Below are 22,771 nucleotides of genomic sequence, written 5' to 3'. Positions count from 1 at the left end.
TTAAAGACTGTACATTGCAGTGTTGCTTAGAATTATGTTTTCTATTAGGCAAAAAAAATATTTTTTTGTTTGACTTGCCCTTTATCCTCCCTAGCTTTGTAGAATAGGAAAGGACAGCTATGGGCTATTTATTAGCATTTGTCAGGTGCCTGTCTGCCAATGCAAACTGATTTCAGAGAGCCCTGGCTTGACAATGTCAGGTTCTATCAATCAGTTTTTAAATGACAGAGACAAGATGGTGGATGAGAAATCAGATTGGAAAAACTCCTTGTGGGAAGTGGGCTTCTAATAACTGACAAATGGTTACCTGGGATCAAATACTCCTGGGGTGTGACATGATGGTCCAGAACAAGACTGTAGCATCATAAGGCGATGGTTCATCTGCTCCAGAATCTCCTTATCGATGGTTTTTGCTATGTTTGTTAGTTGGTTTGGATCTGCTGTTATATTATATACTTCCACAAAGACCTGCATTTCAGTATTAAAAGTCTGTTAGTATAGCTATACATACAGGAGCTGCAGATATAATATGCAGAACTCAAATATACTCATACAACTCAGGCTGTTATCATAACACGGCATCTGTGCAGTGTTCTTAAAGGACAACTAAAGCTTAACTAAAGAAATATTGTACATTATGTATTGGGCTTCTGTACCAACCCAAGGCAACCACAGCCCTTTAGCGGGATAGATCTGTGTCTCCAAAGATGCCCCAGTAGCTTCCTATCTTCTTTTCTGCTGATTCACTGCACATGCTCTGTGCTTCTGCCACTTACTGAGCTTAGTGACCGACCCACAATATACAGTACCCATAGAATATAATTGTCACAATATAAGGCTAATTATTAATTAATACAGATAATTACTACACGACAGCACAGAAACAAGTGCAACTAGCATCAGAATTTAATAAGCAGCCCTGTAGCATCAGCTTATATTACTCGGCCAACCTCATTTTCTGCCTGATAATTTGCAACAACCACTAAGCTTAACTTCTCAACAGCTGCTCAGAGCCCACTGAGTATGTAAGTGTTGCAGACACTTTCCAATATGGTGACCCCCTGTGACAAGTTCTGGATCATTGCTGCTATTGACAAGCTGAAACTTTAGGCTGGTACAAGAAGTTCAGTATATAAAATATGGCATTTTTAGCCACATTCGTTATAAGGGTTTAGTTCTCCTTTAAAAGGAATGAGTAGAATTTGGAACAGATAAGAATTCTTGAACACAGAATGATAAGGCTAAGGTTGATAGCACATACGAGTTTTGAGGACTGCAGTACTATCAGGAAGAATCTAAACACATATCCCTGCAGGAAGCCATTTAATTGGAAGAGAAATGGCTTCCCTTTAGCACACAACTCAGGAGTGCAGAATGTATAGTCTCTTTGAGAGAGAGAATCAAATAAAGGAAATAAAAGTAGAATCATTATACACTTATACAATGATGCACTTGGCTACACCTATGTGAGTAGGTGAACTTTAGTTACTGTCCATTTTCATAGTGGTGCCAGTGAGAAAATCAAGAACCCGAAGGGAAAACAGAAAATATTATGTAGAAAATTCTTGGTTTCTAAGGTGACACAGTGTGTGCTCAGAATATCATAAAATGTCTTGTTCCAGTAACAGACCATTATGATAAACAATAGGGCTTGTTCCTTACCTCTGCATCATCAAACTCACAGTACTGCAAGTCATAGGCAGCTGCAATGGTTCTCACACAGGCATATGTGTTGTTGTAAGAGTCTTCACATACACAGTCAGGGAAACATTGCTAGGAAACAAGAAAATTCCAGATGCTACATCCACAGGAAACACTTGCCTTGTAATGAGGTCATAGATATGTAAAAATGCTGAGGTACCAGTCATCCATCCTATTATAGTTAAAAGAAGGTCTAAAATAGCATTTCACCCTAAATCCCAGTATACAGAAATGAAAAGAGCTAAAGATAAATTTTGTGTGTTATCATCAGAGTATTCTGGATCCATGTTTGTGAGATCCTGCTTCCATTTCTTATATTAATGGGAGAAAGGTGATGGGACTGAGGCAGTTATCATATAACTCTCTAATCATTTTCTTTTGGGAAGATCTCCTAAGGGAAAGCTTATACGTTAGAAAAAAATGAGAATATGAGAAAAATTAAAGCATGGCTAAATTACCTGTCCTTGAATAGCAATGTGAAACGGTTACCTAGTAATACATTATCTGCCTGGAATAGCATTACACTGGATTTTGTCCCAACTGGGGGACACCTTGGGGCAGATTTATCAAGGATCGAATTGAAAATTCAAATTTTTTAATTTGAATTCCGAGTTTATTTTAGTCTAATTCGACTAGGGAATAGTCCAAATTCAATTCAAGTTTAAAAAAATTCGAAATGTCCCTTAAAGAATTAAAATTCGACTATTCAGCATCTGAAATCTGCCGGATTGGTGTTTTAGCCTATGGGGGACCTCCTAAAATCAATTTGGAGTCGTTTGGTGGACTTTTGAAAAACAAATTCTTTTTTTTTAGTGAAAAACTCGAATCAAATTATATTTGAATTCGATTCGAGTTTGCAGGTCGATCCTATTTACCAGAATTTAAAAAATTTGAATTTAATAAATTTCTATTGGTCATTTTTTCCCCAATTTCAAGTTTTTAGAAGCTCCCATAAACTCAAAATTTGACCCTCGATAAATCTGTCCCCTCATGTTTGCAAGAATGTTTTTGAAATGGTAGGAAGGGGCTCCATAAAAGGGAGTTTGAGGGGCTTCAGAAGGCTCAGCTGTAGATCATTGTAGAGTGCATAGATTTTAAATTAGAAAGTCTCAGTAATGGAATGTACCAAGGGGTTTTCACTAAACACACTAGAGTTTTTGAAATCATGGTCTAATTACCATGAGCCACATTATAGCTAGGCAGTCAAGAAATAGAAATATAGGTCCAGGAAGACCAGTGTGCCCTCCAAAACTGGAGCCTTTACCTTAGATTTTTGCAATGCAAAAAAGGAGTCAATTATTAGGTGTATGTCTGTAAAAGTCTGTAAAAGATTTTACTTAAAGACATGGCACCTTTCAGTAAAATAAATAATGAAAAGTAACAACTAAAGAATTAACTTTTTTCTTATTCTTCTGTGGATGCGATGCGACAACTATTTAACAAAGACATGGAATACACAATAACTTGGTTACATTTAGAGAACACAAGGGTATACTTACAGAAACACCAGGGCCCAGTGTTGGGCAAGTTGGATCTGATGTATTGCTTCCTTCCCCTTGGTATTCAACCAAAATATCTGTTCGCCAAGTTACATTAGTATTATTTGTCTTGAAAAGAAATGAAACACTTTAATATAATTTGAGAACATGAATCATGAAAAATGTTCTGAGAAGATACACAATTAGGCTGATTGCCACCAATCACAGGCAAGTATCTCCCAGCACCTCCGACACAAACCACAAGCACACTATGATATGAAGCTAATTGGTTCTGAACACCATTGTCATTTCTCTTAATTAGTTTACATTCAATTATATATGGATACTTTCACTTGCCATAATTGGAAGGAATGACATCCCATCCATCTGTGTCTTGTTCAAGTCATAACCAGCAATATCCAGAATGGTTGGGCCTAGGTCAATATTTGCAACCAGTGACTAAAATGAAGAGGGGAAAAAACAATCAGGTATTTTTTAAACATTGCTAAGAAACAAGCATTTTTCTGTTCTTCCGAAACCCTCATCACTTGACATGAGATGATTGCATGTTCTCAGTTACAATTACTTTATCCCATCACATTCCAGATCACATAACTACTCTATGGATGCAAAGTTTTAGGCCAACTTAAAAGATCTGTGCTCAAAGCGCCCAAAATTACTGTGTGTACGATTGCCCTGTTTATTCAAAACTGAATTGAGAACTGTGATACACTGTTTGACTAGCAGTGGGTTAAATGATACTGCTGAGTTAGTTCAGATGAAGCAGTCAGACAAGCACTGGAACTTTGGTACATTTATTAGAACATGGCAGGTAACACAGCCCTGCTCCACACTTGCTCTCAGCTCAGAAAGAGGGAAAACAGGAACAGGAAATAAATCATAAGCAATAGCAGGAATGCCCTTAACCAAAATGTCCACAAAAGCTGGTGTGTGTGTGAACTGAGCCTTCAGCCTGTCTGCCCATAGCCTAGTACACATGTTCATAACTTCTCTTACTGACAAAAAGAAAAGCACTGGTCTACAGTTATAGCACTGTGAATATTGCCTTGATAGTAAATGGAAGGGTCTCCTATTTACTTTAGTTATCTGGTTAGGTTTGATCCCAGGCCCTCGAACAAGTAGTGGAACTTTGATGTCGAATTCATACAGCTGCCGTTTGTCTATCGGTAGTGAGAACTGGCCTGCAACACAAGAAACAATCGTTCAGTCAGACACTTTAAAGGGATGACACAAAACACAGTTTTCTATTAACCCCAATCACAAAATTAATAACCATGAACATAACCACCACTTTCCCCTTTTAACTGAAAGTGAAACAGAAGTGTTACAAGGAAAACAAACTCCCCTTTGTGACATGACTTTATTCATTTGGGCATGTGTATTTAAGATGCATAAACATAATGTGAACTTTTTATTGCCCCACAGACATATGCGATTCCTCAGACTGAAAGGACCCTGATAGTCTGTCTCTGACTTGTAGAATAGAATGACTCCTATGAGTCACAGATAGATTAGTTTCCTTCAAATCTGAAAAATGATGTATGGCTGCCTTTATAAATGTTTTTTACATATCCCCATCACTGCATGATCTCAAGTCGTATCATTTTCCCCTTTTAAAGAAGCCCAGGAAAGTACTCTGGGACCAAAAAGATATTTTACTATTTGGAAAAAAATATCATGAACTGTACCTGTATAAATATACCCGGCAAGAAAATGCCTTTTCAAATGACTTCCCTACCCAGCAGTCATCTTTGGCATCTTTACGCTTAAGCCTTTTCCTCATTCTTGCTCTTTGAATCATTTCTTGTTTACTTTATAAAATGGTTATGAAACCAATTGTCTTAAAAGGAATTTCTGTGATGCCCTAAATAGATCTCATTACTTACTTCATCAGTAATGAAGTCTGTACAGTAACTCCTAATACGAGGTTAAAGGTTTTTTTTGTTTTTAAATCAGTGAGATATGTTTGAATATAGGTGCTAAATTAAACCAGTACAGTTACCAGTAGCAGCAAATAGATCTGATCAGACTACTAGTAGAAACTAATAACAAAGGTTATCATAAGCAACATAACAAAGGTTATCAGAAATTACCAGCCCCGTACAACAAAATTTTCTGGGTCCCCTGGTCCCTACCCACCCCAAGCCTCACCCAGACCCCTTGCAACCCACACCACATTAAAAAGGCCACACAGAGATCAGCGCTAACACAATAAAATCAATCCCCCAAGTCCCCCCCCATTGTGCAGCACGCCCACACCCCCCGGAACAGTATATTCCCATATAAATCAATTATATTATGTTTAATTTTTCTTTAAATGGGAAGGAAAGTCATCTTGCACTTGGGGGGTACCAAATGTTAGGCACCCCCAAGTGATTGTATTTACTTACCTGAAACCCCGGGCCGGTGCTCCTATCAGCAGAAAACTGCACTGGCCTGGGGTAATTCCAGTGAGCACCGCGGATCGATCCACTTCCGGCTTCCTCTCTCTTTAAATTTCCCGGGGCAGATGGATGCGCAGTAGACTGAAATAGGCGACTTTTTAGGTAAAGTTCGGCTTTTCGTTCTACTGTGCATGCGCAGCCGCACAAAGAAAGAAGAAACCAGAAGAGGATTGCTCCATGGTGCTCACTGGTCCAAGCTCTCTTTAGCTACTGAAAAAAAGCTCAAACTGCTGCTATTTATAAAACAATATTTCTCTCAACAACAATAATGAGTTATAATAATGGCAGATGGGCACCAAGATAAGAAATGAAAGTGCACACCCATGTTCGTTACACTAGAAGCCACAACACGTCTCACTTCCTTGTTATACCAGAAGGGACAGCCTGTCTGGCTTTGTGCCTTTTTAACCTCTTCATTTTCCACAGCTTCTCAGAGAACGAGATCATTCTCACTTTATAAGAAACGAAGAGGATATGCACATGCAGGCTCTATAATGGTGGTGGTTCCCAATTTATGCTATTTGGTCTTACTCCTAAAGGGTCATTTACAACTGCCCCTGCTGCAAGTCCAATAGCGCTAAGGGGGACATAAATAAGAACCTTGCTTCACGCGGCAGCAAGTGGTCAGTTACCAGGGGCAGCAAAAAGCTGCCACTGGTAACTTTAAGAGCCGATCTTCCGTTTATTTTATTTTTTTTAAAAACCAAAATAAGTTTGTCTTTTCTAGATGTGGTTCCCCCCCCCTTGACACACTCAGATATTAAAGTTGTAGCCTCAGGCGACAGCAGCACCACAAACTGCCCTGACCATAGGGCCCTGTTGTAAACTATGTAAGCTGCTCCCTAGTTTGCACGTCAAAATGAAGTGTAGGCTTGGATACGAGTAGAGAGCTGGAGGGATGACACCTAAATTTCCCTCCCCCCCATCTGGTCTTCAAGAATTAAAGGAACAGTAACGTCAAAAAATAAAAGTGTTTTAAAGTAATGAAAATATAATGCAGTGTTGTCCTGCACTGGTAAAACTGCTGTGTTTGCTTTAGAAACACTACTATTGTTTATATAAATAAGCTGCTGTGTAGCAATGGCGGCAGCCATTCAAAGGAGAAAAAGCTCAAGTTACACAGCAGATAGCAGATAAGCTCTGTCTGTCTAATGGTGTTATCTGTTATCCATTCGTTAACCTGTGCCATATAGCCGTTTTTCATTTTCCGCCATTGCTACACAGCAGCTTTTTTATATGAACTATAGTAGTGTTTCTGAAGCAAACAGATCAGTTTTACCAGTGCAGGGCAACACTACATGATATTTTCATTACTTTAAAACATTTAAATTTTTTGATGTTACTGTTCCTTTAAGTGCTGTTGAACATACGCAATGCTGAGAGAGGCTGTGGGTGTCTATGCTGCTATTTGGAAATCAGAGACTTGCACATATTTCATATTTATTTAGCATGCAAGGCAGAGTGCAAAAAAACATTGCAGACTGCACCTGATTATTGTTTTTTGCACCCTCCTTGCACACTGTAACTGATCCCTCTGGAAGCCTAATTCGAAGGCCATTTGTTATTTGGTTTATATACAGTATTTAATGTACTAGATTATTCAAGAAAATATGGTTGTCGCTATAACTGTAACCTTGTTAGGCGTTATGGGTTTCCCTGCAGTGATGTATTTAAGTTAGGTGCCTCCCTAGGCATTGGACCTATCAGCACCCCCAACTTATGAAAGTAAAGTCACTCACACAGCTGCACGTGAGGTCACTTCCTATCATCAGTGCAGCGAGCCCTATAACTCTCACCACCCCAGAGCTGCCACCAAATTTATGCAGAAAGTTGGTTGGGGATTTTAAAAAAACTCCAAAAACTCCAAAAAATGTATTCAATTATATGAACACTTGAGGCACAGGCCCTTGGGTGTCTATCAAAAATACGGCCCTGGTTCCCTGACCAAAGACTGGACCCTCAAAAAGGGTTTAAAAATTGTTTTACAGTGTAAGCCGAGATTATTTTGTTTGTCGAAAATAGCTGTTAAACCTGTCCCTAACATTTTCATTTAGCCCTCTTTCTATGTATGTGCCAGTTTTATTATGCAGTAGCCTTGCTGGTATGAATAGTTTATACAATGTTTTATGCTGCTTCAAAGTGCTAATTAAGAATTATTCCCAATACATTTACAATAAAATGGTATAGCCCTTACCTGTGTGATATCCATTGTCTGATGTAAAAAAGACAAAAGTGTTATCCAGCTCGCCGCGGGCTTCCAACTGCTTCAGAAGTTTTTCTACCAGATCATCAACAGAAAGGAGAGTTTGCCATCTGTATAACAACAGTGACTGATTATATGTCTGAACTCCCATGATGCCTCCAAGGGGCCTGTACATGGAGTGATGTGTGGGCAACTAAAGTATTTTTAAACTGGTAGATCACACACTACTCTAGCCAACATTGTCTTCAAGCACCAACAAAATTATATACTTTTTTATTTTACAGTGTTCCTTTAATCCCCCAGCACTTATCTTACTATCCATGATGCAGCTTTATCCGAGTGAGTGGAAACACATGGAGGCAGATTCACTAAAGTGGCCAACGCTAGCGACTTTTCACTAACAGGCGCAGGCGCCAATTCGCTAGCGAAAGGGACCGCCACTAGCGTTCATTCGCACTTTATCGCCAGACGACTTTTCACTCTGGCGAACGATCGTTACTCTGCAAATTTACTAAAGTGTGGATGTTACTGAACTTTACCGCTTTCGCTAGCGTTGACTTTGCCACCTCAGACCAGGCGAAGTGCTTAAAGAAGCTAGATCTTCCTCAATCTTCTATCACATATATCATTTTAAATGCATTAAAGTTAAAAAAAATGCTGGCGACTTTTCCTTTTTTGAACCGGTATTGCCTGCAAAAGTCCTGACAAACTTTTTTTTGGTAACCGGTTTCCTCCAGACATTTCATAACATATGGAACATTCATTTTACAGTGGACTCATGTGTAGGGCATTATATTAACTCTCTTGTCTTTTAAGGTTCCCTGGACAGTGGTAACTTCAAGCATTTGCACCAACATTTATAATAAAGACCTCCATACAACTTTAAATTACCCGCCGTATGCAAATTGACCTAAGCGCAAGATCACTTGCGAATTTTCTCTAGACACAAATGAACGCTAGCGCATCTTCGCTATGAAATGCTCACACAGCTGATGTAACGTTAGCAAAAAGTCGCCAGCATTCGACGCCCAGGACAAAACTTCGCATTTTAGTAAATTAGCGTATTCATAGTGCATTTGTGCCTGGCAAAGTTGTGCCAGGTATGGCGACAATTCGCCCTTTAGTGAATCTACCCAATGGAGTTTAGGTGAAAGAAGTTTAATCAATTTTGCAGCCTACAACAATATGGTCGTACCCTACTAAATTCTGTAGACTCATTTCTATCCACACAGGAAATTCCTTGCAAATGTGCATCCAAATGAATAAAACATGCATATAAATGAATAAAACATGCATATAAATACAAGTACACAGGGCAGCCATCAGGGGGGAGAGTTGTAGGGGGCCCGAGGGTAAGGGGGGCCCGGCCATGCCACACTTACTTGATTAGCTAAGCCCCCCATCTTTCTGAGAGCTGCTGACTTCGGGAAGGCATGGATGTTTGAGGGGCCTTTGGCAACACTTTTCTTATAATGTGGGGGGGGGGCCCTGACCACCAATTTTGGCCACCAATTTTTTTTTCTCATGTGGGGTCCTAGCCACCAATATTTTTTAATGGGGGGGGGCCTGGCCACAAATGTTTTTTTATGGGGGGCCCTAACCACAATATCTTTTTACTTTTTATTAACATGTGGGAACCCTAGCCACCAATATTTTTTTTGTTTTTTTACTGTGTGTGGGGGGGTGGGGACCTGTAGGTGGGGCTTGTGGTGGGCGCAGCCCAGGAAATTTTGTCATATGGGGCCCTGCGATTTCTGATGGCGGTCCTGCAAGTACATTTTAGATATGAGCTTATTTAGGTGTATGCAAGTATATGAAAGCAAGTGGCATAGCCTGATATTTATACACCTTGGGATGTATTAATCTGCTATATGTTTCTATATAGAAAGAAACTCCCTATTTAAAAGCAGCATTATTTATGCTGAAGTATTGTGCCACAAAAAGCTGAATATTTTTCATGCTGAGCAAAACCTATAACTGAGAGATGCTTAATAGAATAATTCTTCTCATTCTTATTCCAACAGATTTTGCTTAGTATTCCTTTTCAAAAATATCTTAATTTTGGAGGTGGGGAAAAGCACAAACAACATAAGTCACTATGCTAAAAGTTTGCAAAACATGGCTATTGTTGAATGAGCTAAACTAAATTCTCTCTAACACAGGCATGCAAAACATATTCCCTCTAATACATTTGTGGTTTCCCTAACAATATGTATCTGAAGAACTGTAACTGGTATACTACTACGGTTTATCGTATATTCACTTCCGACAAAAAGGATTAGCACAAATTGTGCAAACCTGATTGGAGGCATCCTATCTTGAAATAAAAGCTTTGTATTCTATTCAATAAAATTGTAAGCAGTGTCAGGTGAAAGACCAATAACTCATCAGCAGAATGCACAGTGTAACATTTTCTTACCTTTTCCGAAAAGCATTGTCTAAGTACTGGATTGATGAATTGCTCATTGGTGATTTGGCTTGTCTAATTAACCAGTGCTTGTCCTTAAAAAAAGAATAAAAGGTGGTAAGACCACATCAGGAATCTGTGGAGATCATCTTATTTGTAGGTTACACCCCCTACTGAACAGTAAATCTACATACAAAGCTACATAAAAAAAAAGTTTTTGATTGCAGGGATGTGTATCCTTCAGTGCTCCAGCTGGTGTTGGACTACAACTACAGGTATAGGATTTAGTATCTGGAATACTTGGGAACTGGGGTTTTCAAGATAAGGAACCTTTCTGTAATTTGCATCACTAATTCCACACATGGTGTTGTTGAATAGATGTAGCTGCTTGAATAAAACAGCATGCCTTAATCAGAGCAGTTAATCTAATTGTAACTTTTTGGATCAGATAAATGGCTGGCTGACTACCTCCGCTGTTGGAATGGATGGGTGCTCAATATGAAGGCAGATCTCTGGGTCTAATACATAGTGTTTTGTTTCAGTATTCTGAACCTTGCATAGAGATTATAAATAACAAATCAGGACAGTATGAACTTGCAAGGTTATTTCATGATTCAGTTTGTTACATTTAAAGTAATCCGTTTCAATTGCACTGCTAGTACATCTGTTCACTCCAGCCTTTATACACTACATTTCTGCCTAAATAACTATATGAGAAACATTTTTTATTTTGCACAGCCTCTCTATTTAGATGTTTTTATTTTTAGACCTTTAAGGGTCGAAGTGAAAATTAGAATTCAAATTTTTTGGTCAAAACTCTCAAATTGGAATTGTAAATTATCCAAAACTCGATTCGTATTTTAATTTTAAGATTTATCATACTCTAGCCCTTTAAGAATTCAAATTTGACTATTTGCCACCTTAAACCTGCCAAATTTCTATATAAGTCAATGGGAGAGGTCCAGGGATCAATTTGGTGATGTTTGCAGCCTTCCTAACATTCGAGTTTTTTTGGAAGAAAAAAAACTCGAATTGAGTTTCTTAAATTTGATTCGACTTTTTCTAATTAGTTTTGAATTGATTTTTTTTTCTGGTCGTTTCAATTCGTCCGAGCTGAGAAATTCGATTTTATTAATAAATTTCGAATTTCACATTTTAAAAACCTCATATGAATTTGAAATTTGACCCTTGATAAATGTGCCTCTAAGTGTGTTCAATCATAGATAGACATAAAAGTGGGTCTAACATAAGGAAAATGAGGGGGAATAGCCATAAAATACATTTTAAGTGTCCCACACATAAGAAATAAAGTCCCTTCCACTGCTATTTCTGACATGGACACAAGAGGTAACAGAATAGAAGCACAGAAAAACCTACAATAGTCTAATGCAGTTGCTAACCGCAATATAGTGAAATAACTGTATGTGCTCTAAAGTGCAGGTGGGGCGGTTTTGAGCAGATATAAAGCGTACCTTTCCGTGAACATTGAAATTACTTCCCCTGGGAGCACTGGCATTCAGGAAGGCCTTCTCATACTGAGGGGCGGCAGTCCATGGAGAGTGTGGGGCTGGTGTTGCAATCATCATGAAGAATGGCTCATGGTTAGATTTGTAGTTCAGGAAATCCAAAGAGACATTAGCCTGTAAGTGCAAATATGGAGAAGTAAACCGAATATATACTGCTTCATTTCGTTTTGTGCTACAAAAAAGTAACACCATGTTTGGTAACTTATATGCTGCCCAATATCTAACCTTCTTTAAATCTAAACAAAAACATCTGGCACATTTATAAAGCTGTGCAGTGCAATGTTCACAATGTGTGATGGATATGTTTTTTTATAACATAAATATGACACCACGTCGGAGGTAAAATGTAAGATGTAAAATAATGTACCCTTAGGATAAAGATCGTAGCATAAATTCTAGGGGTGCAGCGAATGCAGGATTCACCCTTTTTCAGCAGGATTCGGTTGAATCCTTCTACCCAGCGAACCAAATCCTAATTTGCATAAGCAAATAAGCGGCGGGGAGAGAAATCAACTTTTTGTCCCAAAACAAGGAAAACAAGGAAGTGAAAAATGTTTTTCCCCTCCCACCCGTAATTTGTATATGCAAATAAGGATTTGGATTCGGAATTCGGCCAAATCTTTAGCGAAGGATTCAGGGGTTCGGCCGAATCCAAAATAGTGGATTCGGTGCATCCCTAATAAATTCAGCACCTTTATCAATACACACCTGTATAAATACTAAAAATTGCTGTTAGAATTATCTATGTTGTAAGTACCAAACAAAGAGTAGCTTCTGTTTATCCCAGTGTATCTTAAGAAATAACAAAACACAGGGGCTCATTTATCAACACTGGGCAAATTTGCCCATGGGCAGTTACCTATAGCAACCAATTAGTGATAAGCTTTTTAAAGCCAGCTGCAAGTAGAATAATAAATTCAGCAATCTGATTGGTTTCCAGGGGTTACTGCCCATGGGCAAATTTGCCCAGTGTTGATAAATGACCCCCACAGATTTTTCGTGAATTGATCAAGAAGCAAAAGTATCTTCAACAAATGCCCTGTTAATTGAACTGGCAGTATACAGTCCCTTTATGGAAAAATGCACAGCTTTATAAATGACCCCATTCTACACCATATTTTACACTGATCTTCTGTCATATATTATTTACACACCTTTGTATATAGATCGGGGCAAATATACAGAGGTGCTAGAGCATGCTTATATGTTAGTACCTTTAATGAATGGTGTCATTAAGAGGGACTCATGTCCATTTTAACCACACTTTGTAAACTGGTCTTCTCTTTCTTCCTCTAGGTATAAAATTTCTCCTTTGTAAACCACCAAAATATTAGGACATATAAAAACAGCATTGAGAGAAGGCTCCATTGATTTTTAATCCAGAAGGCAGTCTATAATGATTTAGAGCCCAAACAACATGGCAGATCACAACACGTGACAGAAGATATGCCCTTGTTGCTAGCAGAGGATGCATTTTACCAAGGTAAAAGAAACAGTTCACCCACCAAGACATCGGTCAGATAATCCTGACTGTAGTTTTGCCCATGGGGTTTTGGTTGGCCATTTTCTGACAGTGTGTAGTTGTAATACTTTGAATTTTTCTCCTATAAAATAAAATATGCAGATTTCAGTTTTAAAAATGTTAAGTGTACCAGCAATTTTCGCACAGTGGGGCACTCACGCAAACACCCGTCTCATTTGCGAAAATTTATTCACACTGCGTTTTGCAAAAACTGAAAGACGGGCACAGCAGTGCATTATTTTAGCGTTCAGGAAAAAGCACGGGCGAAACAACCATTTGCAAATAAATATGCGCTGTGCGAACTTTATAAATGACCTCCATTATCTGTTATGATAAATTCTGCCAATAAAAAATATACCCCCCATTTTGGGATTTGCTCATTCAGTTGGGCTTATGTAGAAAAGGTGCATAAACACTAACTGAACTTTCAAATAGAAATAAACATATATTTCATTTTTACACAAACATACCTATATACCGGTATATCTACCTTTAATGCAACATCTCTCTTACCTCGTCCATCTGCTTTCTACAGAATCTGTGCCCCATAGCAGAGAGACTTCAAGCCACCAGAATGTATCACTTTACAATGTGAGGGAGGGGAGTTCAAAGTGGGTGTATTTTCTTTTTAAAGCAGGGGTCCCCAACCTTTTTTACCAGTGAGCCACATTCAAATGTAAAAAGAGTTGGGGAGCAACACGAGCATGAAAAATATTCCTGGGTGTTGCAAAATAAGTCCTGTGATTGGCTATTTGGTAGCCCCTATGTGGACTGACAGCCTACAGGAGGCTCTGCTTGACACTGTACGCACCAGTTAATAGTGCTGCTCCAGCAGACTTCTGCACTCAAATCCGTTTTTCAAAAGAGCAAACTGATTTTTTTATATTTAATTTTGAAATCTGATATGGGGCTGTTTCCCAGTTACGTGACTTGTGCTCTGATAAACTTCAGTCACTCTTTACTGCTCTACTGCAAATTTAAATGATATCACCCCTCCCCAACACAGGATAACAGCTGCCTGGTAGATCTAAGCACTCAATAGTAAAAATCCATGTCCCACTGCGACAAATTCAGTTACATTGAGTAGGAGAAACAACAGCCTGCCTCTTTCTGGAAGCACATGACCAGGCAAAATGACTGACTACACACCAATACTACAACTAAAGAAAATAAATACACTTGCTGGTTCAGGAATGAAATTTTATATGGTAGAGCGAATTATTTGCAGTGTTAGTGTAATTTAGGAATAAAAACTACACCATAAATATAACTACAGAATCCCTTTAAGTAAACTCACAATATTTACAAAAGCTGGATCCCCGTATATTATATTTAAATATATGTGAAGCAATTCAATTTTTTTTTACTTTGTTACTGTGTCTTAGTTTAATTACAGTAGAAAAACAACTTGACATACTAAAAATGCTTATACGCTGCAAGCTACTGTTAATATTAGGCTAGATTGCAAACACAGAAGGGGGTCTCATATTACAATGAGAACACTGTGTCTTTGTTGCCCGTAGTCCACTTATAATTGACTACTTCTGATTCACCTCTCAAACACAAGAGTATGCATTAAAAAAGCAAACACTCCAAAAAATTTGCCCACAATTGCATTCTGCCGTCATATCTAAGTATTACACAAGGAACTGCCGACAAACTTACAGACTGAAGCACTTACGACAAGAAGATTTTAAAGGGGTAGTTCAACTTTATGTTAACTTTCAGTGTGGTGTAAACAGTACTAATTTGAGACAATTTGCAACTTATTTTTTTTATTTGTTGTGGTTTTTGAAAACTAAGATAAGTAGTAAAAATTAGCTAAAACCAAAACATGATAGTTTCACAGAGCAATCATTTGTTGGCTGCTGGGATCAGTGACTCCCATTTGAAAGCTGGAAAGAGGCAGAAAAGAAGGTAAATAATTCAAAAACTGTATCAAAATAAAACATGAAGACTGACTGAAAACAATAGGACATTCTGTAACATACTAAAGGTTAACTTTTTAAAGGTGAACCACCCCTTTAAAGTACAAAACCAAATTGTGTTTTTACTTTAATTCAAGAGCAAGCTGCAAAGAGGAATGACACAGTGAAATGAAATATAGCAATAAATCTGCTTAAAGGGGTGGTTCATCTTTAGTTCAACTTTTAGTCTGCTATATTATGGCTAAAACTAAGCAACTTTTCAATTAGCCTTTACTTTTTATTATTTGACAGCTTTGCAAACAAATAATCTGAAAGACTACAAATTTATTGTTAATTTTATTATTCTAGTCTCGTATTCATATCAATGCAGGGTAAATTGCAACAAAATCACAGAAACAAACTGGAGAGCTGCTGAATAAAAAGCTAAATAACTCAAAACCCACAAATAATAAAAAAGCAATTGCAAAATATCTCAGAATATCACTCTCTACACCATACTAAAAGTTTACTCAAAGTTGAACAACCACTTTAAAAATAAAATGGTAAAATAGAAAAACAAACAAGTAGTCACGTCTGTTTCCCAAGATACAATTTGTATGAGAGAAATACTAAAACAGTGGCTACAATCAGCTAAGTGTGTATATTTGTTTTCTTCAGAATGTTATGCAATGATCTTACTGCAACTACCGCAGGAAATAGATCTCTTATGGGTAGGACGGCACTCACCAGGGCATACCAGTAACTCCAGCCAGGGGGCACGTGATTTATCCCTCCAGCTTCCTCTGAGCCATACTGAGAATAGAAAACATAAAATATATGCATGTTAACAAGCAGAAATCAAATGGATGCATTGATAGTGTGGTTTCTCTACCCTCTCTACCAGCTGCAGGGGGTGTAAAAAGATTGACAACAAAAATTAGGGTGAGCAAGGCATTTTTACCTCAATATCTATTTGTAAAAAACAGAATAATTAGTAACAAGCACCTGATTCAGATACTTCCCAGCGAAGAAAGTCTGGTAGCCGCTGGAGTAAAGGAGGGCAGGGAAAGTGTATGGCTCCTGAGTCTTCTGCCAAGCTTTGCTGCTGCAGTTTCCCTCTATAGTGTTGTTGAGGACATGGTGATTATGTGGATATCGGCCAGTTAGGATGCTGGATCTGCTTGGGCAGCACAAGGCACTGGCAACATACTTAAAAAGAAACATTCATTTACTTTTCGCCACCAAAACCTGTTATACAAAGTGTTTGCACGTATAAACCCGTTTCTAAACAAGGTGGAATAAATTGTGTAAAATGTAAATAGAAAGAGAATGGATGACCGTAACTTATTACAAAACCAGTTGGGACAGGTCTTCTTTCAAATACATTCTATAACCCTTTGGGAACTCCGGTGTTGTATTTTTCATTTCTCAATTCGCTATGAATGGAGAGTGGCAGAATTCCACTCTAGAGGACTAGACTGTGGCGATCTTTAACTTCACTCTTTGATAAACATACCCACTGGAGCGGATTTCAGGGCTGAAATGTATTTCTGAGCTGAAATCCGTTCCATGTGTCTGACCCTGGACTGATGTAGGGACTGTGCTCTCTGGATACTGAAACAGGGGCTGTTTCTTGGCCTGCATGGTAGCAACCTAAAAGTGGAAGAAGCTGTATTACTTGCCTTAAGTAAGTAAGCAAGACTACTCATGGCCATATATGATTTATAACCAAGGACACTAATTATTGTGGTATCTTCACCTCTGAAATCCCAGTACAGGTATAGGATCCCTTATCCGGAATCACGATATCCAGAAAGCTCTGAATTACGGAATGACTCCCATAGACTCCATTTTAGCCAAATAATCCACATTTTTAATAATGATTTCCTTTTTCTCTGTAATAATAAAACAGTAGCTTGTACTTGATCCCAACTAAGATAAAATTAATCCTTATTGGAAGCAAAACCAGCCTATTGGGTTTATTTAATGTTTAAATGAATTTCTAGTAGACTTAAGGTATGATGACCCAAATAACGGAAAGATCCATTATCCGGAAAACCCCAGGTCCCGAGCATTCTGGATAACAGGTCCTATACCTGTATTATTCTTTTTAGATTGTAAGCTCCTGTTTAACTGATCCCTGTTGTATAGTGAGGCAGAATATGATCTTACTTTATAAAGAAATGTCAAAAAAACACTTACAGCATTTGAAAATGTCATTCCATGATCTGCAATTAACGCCTTGGTTTTCTTCAGTGGGGTCTACGGTAAAAAAATTGCACAAACATATTTACATACATACATATTACAAATGCGCTACATTTGTCCAAAAAATAAAAAAAATAAAAAAAAAAAACAGAGTGTGAGTGGATGCATACCCATACCATATTCTCTGTGTGCTAAGTGCACCGACAGGCACAGTGTGACAAAAATCGTTTTAAAAAAAGTGCCACTGCTTCTTAAATATTTTATACCAATGCCATTCACCCACAATTTGTCCCAATGACTTCAATGGGTTTAGAGCTGTGTATAATCATGCTGAAATCTTAGCTATTTGTTTATATACAAAAAATAAACACACACCTTTTATAAATACAGTGTCTGTCTTTTTATAATGGATTATTCTGAGGACTGTGACATAGGGTGCTAATTCATGCATGATGCCAAACAATGGGGCTTTATAAACAGGCAGCTAATTTATATTGTTTTCCTATATAAAGAGGACATGTTATGCAGCATTTAACAGAATACTCAGTTTACAATCCGAGGTCCCTATCCTATTCACACAACATATACAGAAGGAATACAAGGAAGCGGCTTTTATGGTTGTGGTAAGCAGACTCTAAAAGAACATAGAAATCCCTTGCAGACAGTGCCCTGGCCACTACACACCTTTATACAGTTGATGTTCAAATGCATAGGGAGCATTTCCATGTCCTGCAGTGACACATTAGTGTTATTAGATGATTTGTATAAAAAATGAAATTTAGCCCAGATCCTTATGTATCTGGGCTAAATTTAATCTTAATTTTTTATACAAATCATCTAATAACACTAAAACTGTCCAGAATGCAGAAAGAATTGCTGCTTTCTTATATTTGACTTGAATGTGCTTTTTGGTAAATAAGGCTCGCTGGCGTAACAGGCTTTTACTGCAATATAAAGTGAAACAAGTTAGGCAACAGGGAGCAATACTAGTTTTCTGTAAATAACTACAGAGCACAGTTCCTTGTGGTTCAAGCTTAGTACTGTTACATTTGGAGAATTTCCATTGGAAAGATACCTGTAATACTGAAAGTCATTTATTCATTTAATATGTAATTAAAGGAAAACTATACCCCCAAACAATGCAGGTCTCTATAAAAAGATATTGCATAAAACAGCTCATATGTAAAACCCTGATTCATGTAAATAAACCATTTTCATAATAATATACTTTTATAATAGTATGTGCCATTTGGTAATCATAAATAGAAAATTGCCATTTTAAAAAATAAGGGCCGCCCCCTGGGATCGTACTATTTATTCATTGTGCACACAAACACACCAACAAATCATACTTGTTAGGTCACATGAGCCAATTAACAGACAGAGTTGTGCCTTTTGCTTCCACACTTCTTCCTGTTACAGTTAGTGTTGTAGTATTTCTGGTCAGGTGATCTCTGAGGCAGCACAGATAGAGTCACAAAATGGTGGCTCAAGGCAAGAGATGTAAAAGGGCAAGATTTACTTAAATATATAGACCAGTTTGGTAAGATTCTTTAATATGTCACTTAATTTGGTATACACTATCTGTTGCTTAAGTGTTCATTTTGGGGGTATAGTTTTCCTTTAACCTATGAGAAGAAGTGTTCCCGGAATGAGATCATAATGAGGATATTCTACCATGGCTCTTTTTCTAGCCACAAATCCTTACCCTCTGCTACAGTGAACTTACAAAATGTACCAGACCTCCAGGGTCTAAAAGCCATTTTACCATGCAGTTTGGTTTCCAATGTGTTTGCTGGCTGGATAAACACAAGAATGCACCCCACCATGTTTCCTGTGTATTTGGTTGCTGAAGAACTGCTTTGCAACAGTTAATAGGTGTTTTTTAATATTATGACAATTTTATGACAATTTATATACAATACTTATAATAAGCCCTTCTAGAATCAAAAGTTCAATGGTCTCAGTGAAATTTTATGGAAAAATACAGTTTAGTAATTTGTTGAGGAGCAGAGTACTTCAGGGTACCTTAGAGCAAGTCTCTCATGTTATTATACAGCACAAATAAGTTCAGCTCAATTGTTATAACTGATAGCAGCTGCAAAATACACAATGACAACCAGTTCTGAATTAGAGTCTCTTCAATCAAAAAAGTAAAGTAGAGTCTGGTCTGAAGGGCCTGAACAACTCATATAAAATTGGCCTCATATCAGGCAGGTTTCATTCTCCCTGTCGGATAGCTGCATTTATGATCCGATCGTTTAATCGTTTTAATTTTCCTCCCACTCATATAAATCCAATAAGTCAGGTCACTGGCCTTCTAAATTTCTGGGACAGACCTTAGTAAAGCTGGGGGAACTGAACAGTAACAATTGAGAATGTCTGTGATACAGCTTACTGATCTGCTACTGAGAAACATGGGAGAGGAAAACAAAACACCTTCATCGTAAAAGTTAAATAATAGAACAACTGTAAAATGGAATGCAACTGGAAAAAAAAAATCTTTGCTTAATCAATTATTTTAGATGTGTATTTGAAAAAAGGGGATACACGGTTTGTAAGGGTGTAATATACCTTTAAAATAAAGGTTTCACTTTGACTGCAGACATAAATTAGATTAATACACGTAATATTTGCACACACTTCCATAAGCCTTATCTGCTCCATGCTGAGGGCTCTCTATCAAGTTAAAAGAATGAATTATGTGAGTAGGCAAGGCATTGTTCATTCAATAAGTTTGAATAAGTTTTACCAAAAGGGGTGTAACTATAAACAGACCCCCACTGCAATGTGGTCCAGGAGGTGTAGGGGCTCAATAGGCCACGAACCAATAAGCAGATTCAGTATACATTTGTGAAAATTGTGTTACAGTATTCCTAAAGTTTTAAGGGGTTCTAAAATGAATTTACTGTGGGACCCAGGACCTTCTACTTGCACCACAGATTATTAGTCACCACTAATTATGTAACTGTATATGAACCATTGTAATAAAAAATCATTAAAGGGGTTGTTCACCTTCCAACACTTTTTACAGTTCAGTTGGTTTCATACATTGATACGTTTAGTTGATACATTTCTTATCTTTGTCCCTGCTGAGCAGAATCCCTGAGTTTCATTACAGGCAACTGTTAGAATTGATACAATTGTTGCTCATCTTCCACAGATGCAGCTGAAAATGTTATACCAGTGATTATACCAGTACCGGGGGATATACCAGTGTGCACCACAGAGTGATCTTCTTCTGTCTTTCTCCTTCTTCGCGCGGCTGTGTAAGCCAAACTTTAACTAAAAAGACCGCTATTTCGTTCAACTGTGAATGCGTCTGCCCAGGAAATTTGAAGAAAGAAGAAGCCGGAAGAGGATCGCTCCGTGGTGCTCACTGTTATAACCCCGGGCCGGTGCAGTTTTCTGCTGATAAGAGCACCGGCCCGGGGATTCAGGTAAGTCAATTAGGGATGCACCGAATACTTCTTGAAAGATTCGGCCGAATACCAAACCAAATCCAAACCCTAATTTGCATATGCAAATTAGGGGTGGGAAGAGGAATTTTTTTTCACTTTCCTGTTTTGTTACAAAAGTCACGCAATTTCCCTACCCACCTCTAATTTGCATATGCAAATTAGGATTCGGTTGGGCCTGGCAAAAGAATCTGAATCCTGCTTAAAAAAGGCTGAATCCTGGATTCGGTGCATCCCTAAAGTCAATACATTCACTTTGGGGTGACTAATATTTGGCACCCCAAAGTGCACCAAGGCTTTCCTTCTCTTTTAAGAGTAAGGGTGGCGATGCATGTTAAAATTACGATCTTTTGCCGATATCCGTTGTCTCGTCTGCCACTATACATGCACTGAATATCGTATAAAATTGTATTCCATTCAGTATCAGATACCCTATTGTTCTTCTTTATCAGTCTGGGCCCTCAGTTCTCTACAGTCTACAATACACCATTCCAGCGGCTGCAGGGTCTGCCTTTAGAGCATTGAGTTCAACCAGTAAATGAATTGACAACATGTTTTTTGTTGGGTGGGGAACGGTAAGTTGTAGTGAGTGTAGCCAATACATAACCTAACATTATTACAATATTAAAAGCAAATCACAAGAACACTGGGAAATTCTCTGGACTAGAAATCTGACTTCCCAATGAAAATGATATTTTAGCACAGGTGAAAGCCCCTCAAATGGGGGTACAGGTATAGGAGGTTCCAATGTAAGCAGGGGTCCACCAGAAATTGGTGAGGCCTTGGAAATGTACAGAACAGGGGCCCCACAAGTGACAACTGTAATGAGCCCCAGAAGAGTTTAGTTAACATCCCAATAACTATTTGGGATGAATCAGTTGGTAACTAGTGCACGGCACACTGAGGTTCAATCCCAAACAACAAGTCAAAGACATGCCAATGTCAGCAATGCTGGGCACAATTGGCATGAGATTATAATATAAGATTATTATATCAGCTGTGCCATGTAAGAAATGAGCATTAACCAGTGGCCACATCCAAACAGACCCCTTGCCCACTGCACTTACCATGCCCCCCAAGGACACGTCCTGATCATCTGTCAGAATGAGAACAACGTTGGGCTTCCGAGATCTCCCCTCCACCCAGAGACATGAGGAACTCAGGAACCCCAGGAGGAGCAGGAAGAGCCGCGGCCCCTCGGTGCCTGAAGGAAGCATGGTGCGCACTAAACACAGGCCGTTCCTCGCTCTATCTCACCGCTCTGCGCTTCTTCCCCAATACACACTCATAGGTCACTAAACCCCAAGAAGAGGAAGTTTGGGTTTCAGGTCAGCTGCTCGGTTACACGGCGATCACATGCTCATTGCGAGCAGGAAGGGAGGAGGAGGAGTGAAAAGCGGAGAAGGGGCGTGGTGTAGGAGAAGGCTTTCATTAGAAATGCAGAAGCTAGCTCTCTGCTTTGTGTATAGCTCAGTGGTATTCGTCAAATCAACACACATATACTGTTTATATAGTGAATAAAGTACCCCCTCTTGTAAAATATAAGGATATTATAAGTTACCGAGGAGTTTCATGACCATATAAAAACACGAGTCCGAAGGCCGAGTGTTTTTATACAGGTCATGGAACTCCGAGGTAACTTCTAATATCCTCATATTTTGCACTTGGGGGTAATTTGTTTATTATAATATTCAAGTTTCAGTGAGTCATGTGACAGAAATGACATCAGAACTCACTGTTTATAACTGATGACATCAGAACTCACCGTTTATAAGGATATAATTTACAGGATATTCATGGCTTTTGTGTATTATATATATATACCAGCTTGTCTGTCACAGCCTTTACTGACAGGCCAAACCTGAGAAACTACCTCAGCTCTGTGTCATTTGTAGT

The 22,771-nt window shown here is 38.4% G+C and overlaps 1 protein-coding gene across 2 annotated transcripts in view; it reads right to left on the bottom strand.

Moving 5' to 3' along the window:
- Positions 1-22,771, bottom strand: part of gns.L (glucosamine (N-acetyl)-6-sulfatase L homeolog) — a 32,528-nt gene that overhangs the window by 5,020 nt on the left and 4,737 nt on the right. Inside the window, exons 1-13 of one of the 2 annotated variants that reach the window (XM_018252419.2) lie at positions 21,943-22,248; positions 17,412-17,471; positions 16,215-16,418; positions 15,957-16,022; positions 13,286-13,384; positions 11,727-11,894; positions 10,267-10,349; positions 7,839-7,957; positions 4,278-4,381; positions 3,537-3,638; positions 3,201-3,308; positions 1,663-1,773; positions 308-468 (exon numbers count right to left, since the gene is read on the bottom strand). In XM_018252419.2, the coding sequence (XP_018107908.1) occupies positions 308-468; positions 1,663-1,773; positions 3,201-3,308; positions 3,537-3,638; positions 4,278-4,381; positions 7,839-7,957; positions 10,267-10,349; positions 11,727-11,894; positions 13,286-13,384; positions 15,957-16,022; positions 16,215-16,418; positions 17,412-17,471; positions 21,943-22,092 (1,535 nt within the window). In that variant the 5' untranslated portion in view covers positions 22,093-22,248. Of the gene's footprint in view, positions 1-307; positions 469-1,662; positions 1,774-3,200; positions 3,309-3,536; positions 3,639-4,277; positions 4,382-7,838; positions 7,958-10,266; positions 10,350-11,726; positions 11,895-13,285; positions 13,385-15,956; positions 16,023-16,214; positions 16,419-17,411; positions 17,472-21,942; positions 22,249-22,771 lie in introns of those variants that run through there. The other variant, XM_018252421.2, reaches the window with a different exon arrangement.

Source organism: Xenopus laevis, chromosome 3L, assembly GCF_017654675.1.
Source record: "Xenopus laevis strain J_2021 chromosome 3L, Xenopus_laevis_v10.1, whole genome shotgun sequence".
NCBI classification, from domain to species: domain Eukaryota; kingdom Metazoa; phylum Chordata; class Amphibia; order Anura; family Pipidae; genus Xenopus; species Xenopus laevis.
This window is presented reverse-complemented; position numbering and strand designations above follow the sequence as displayed.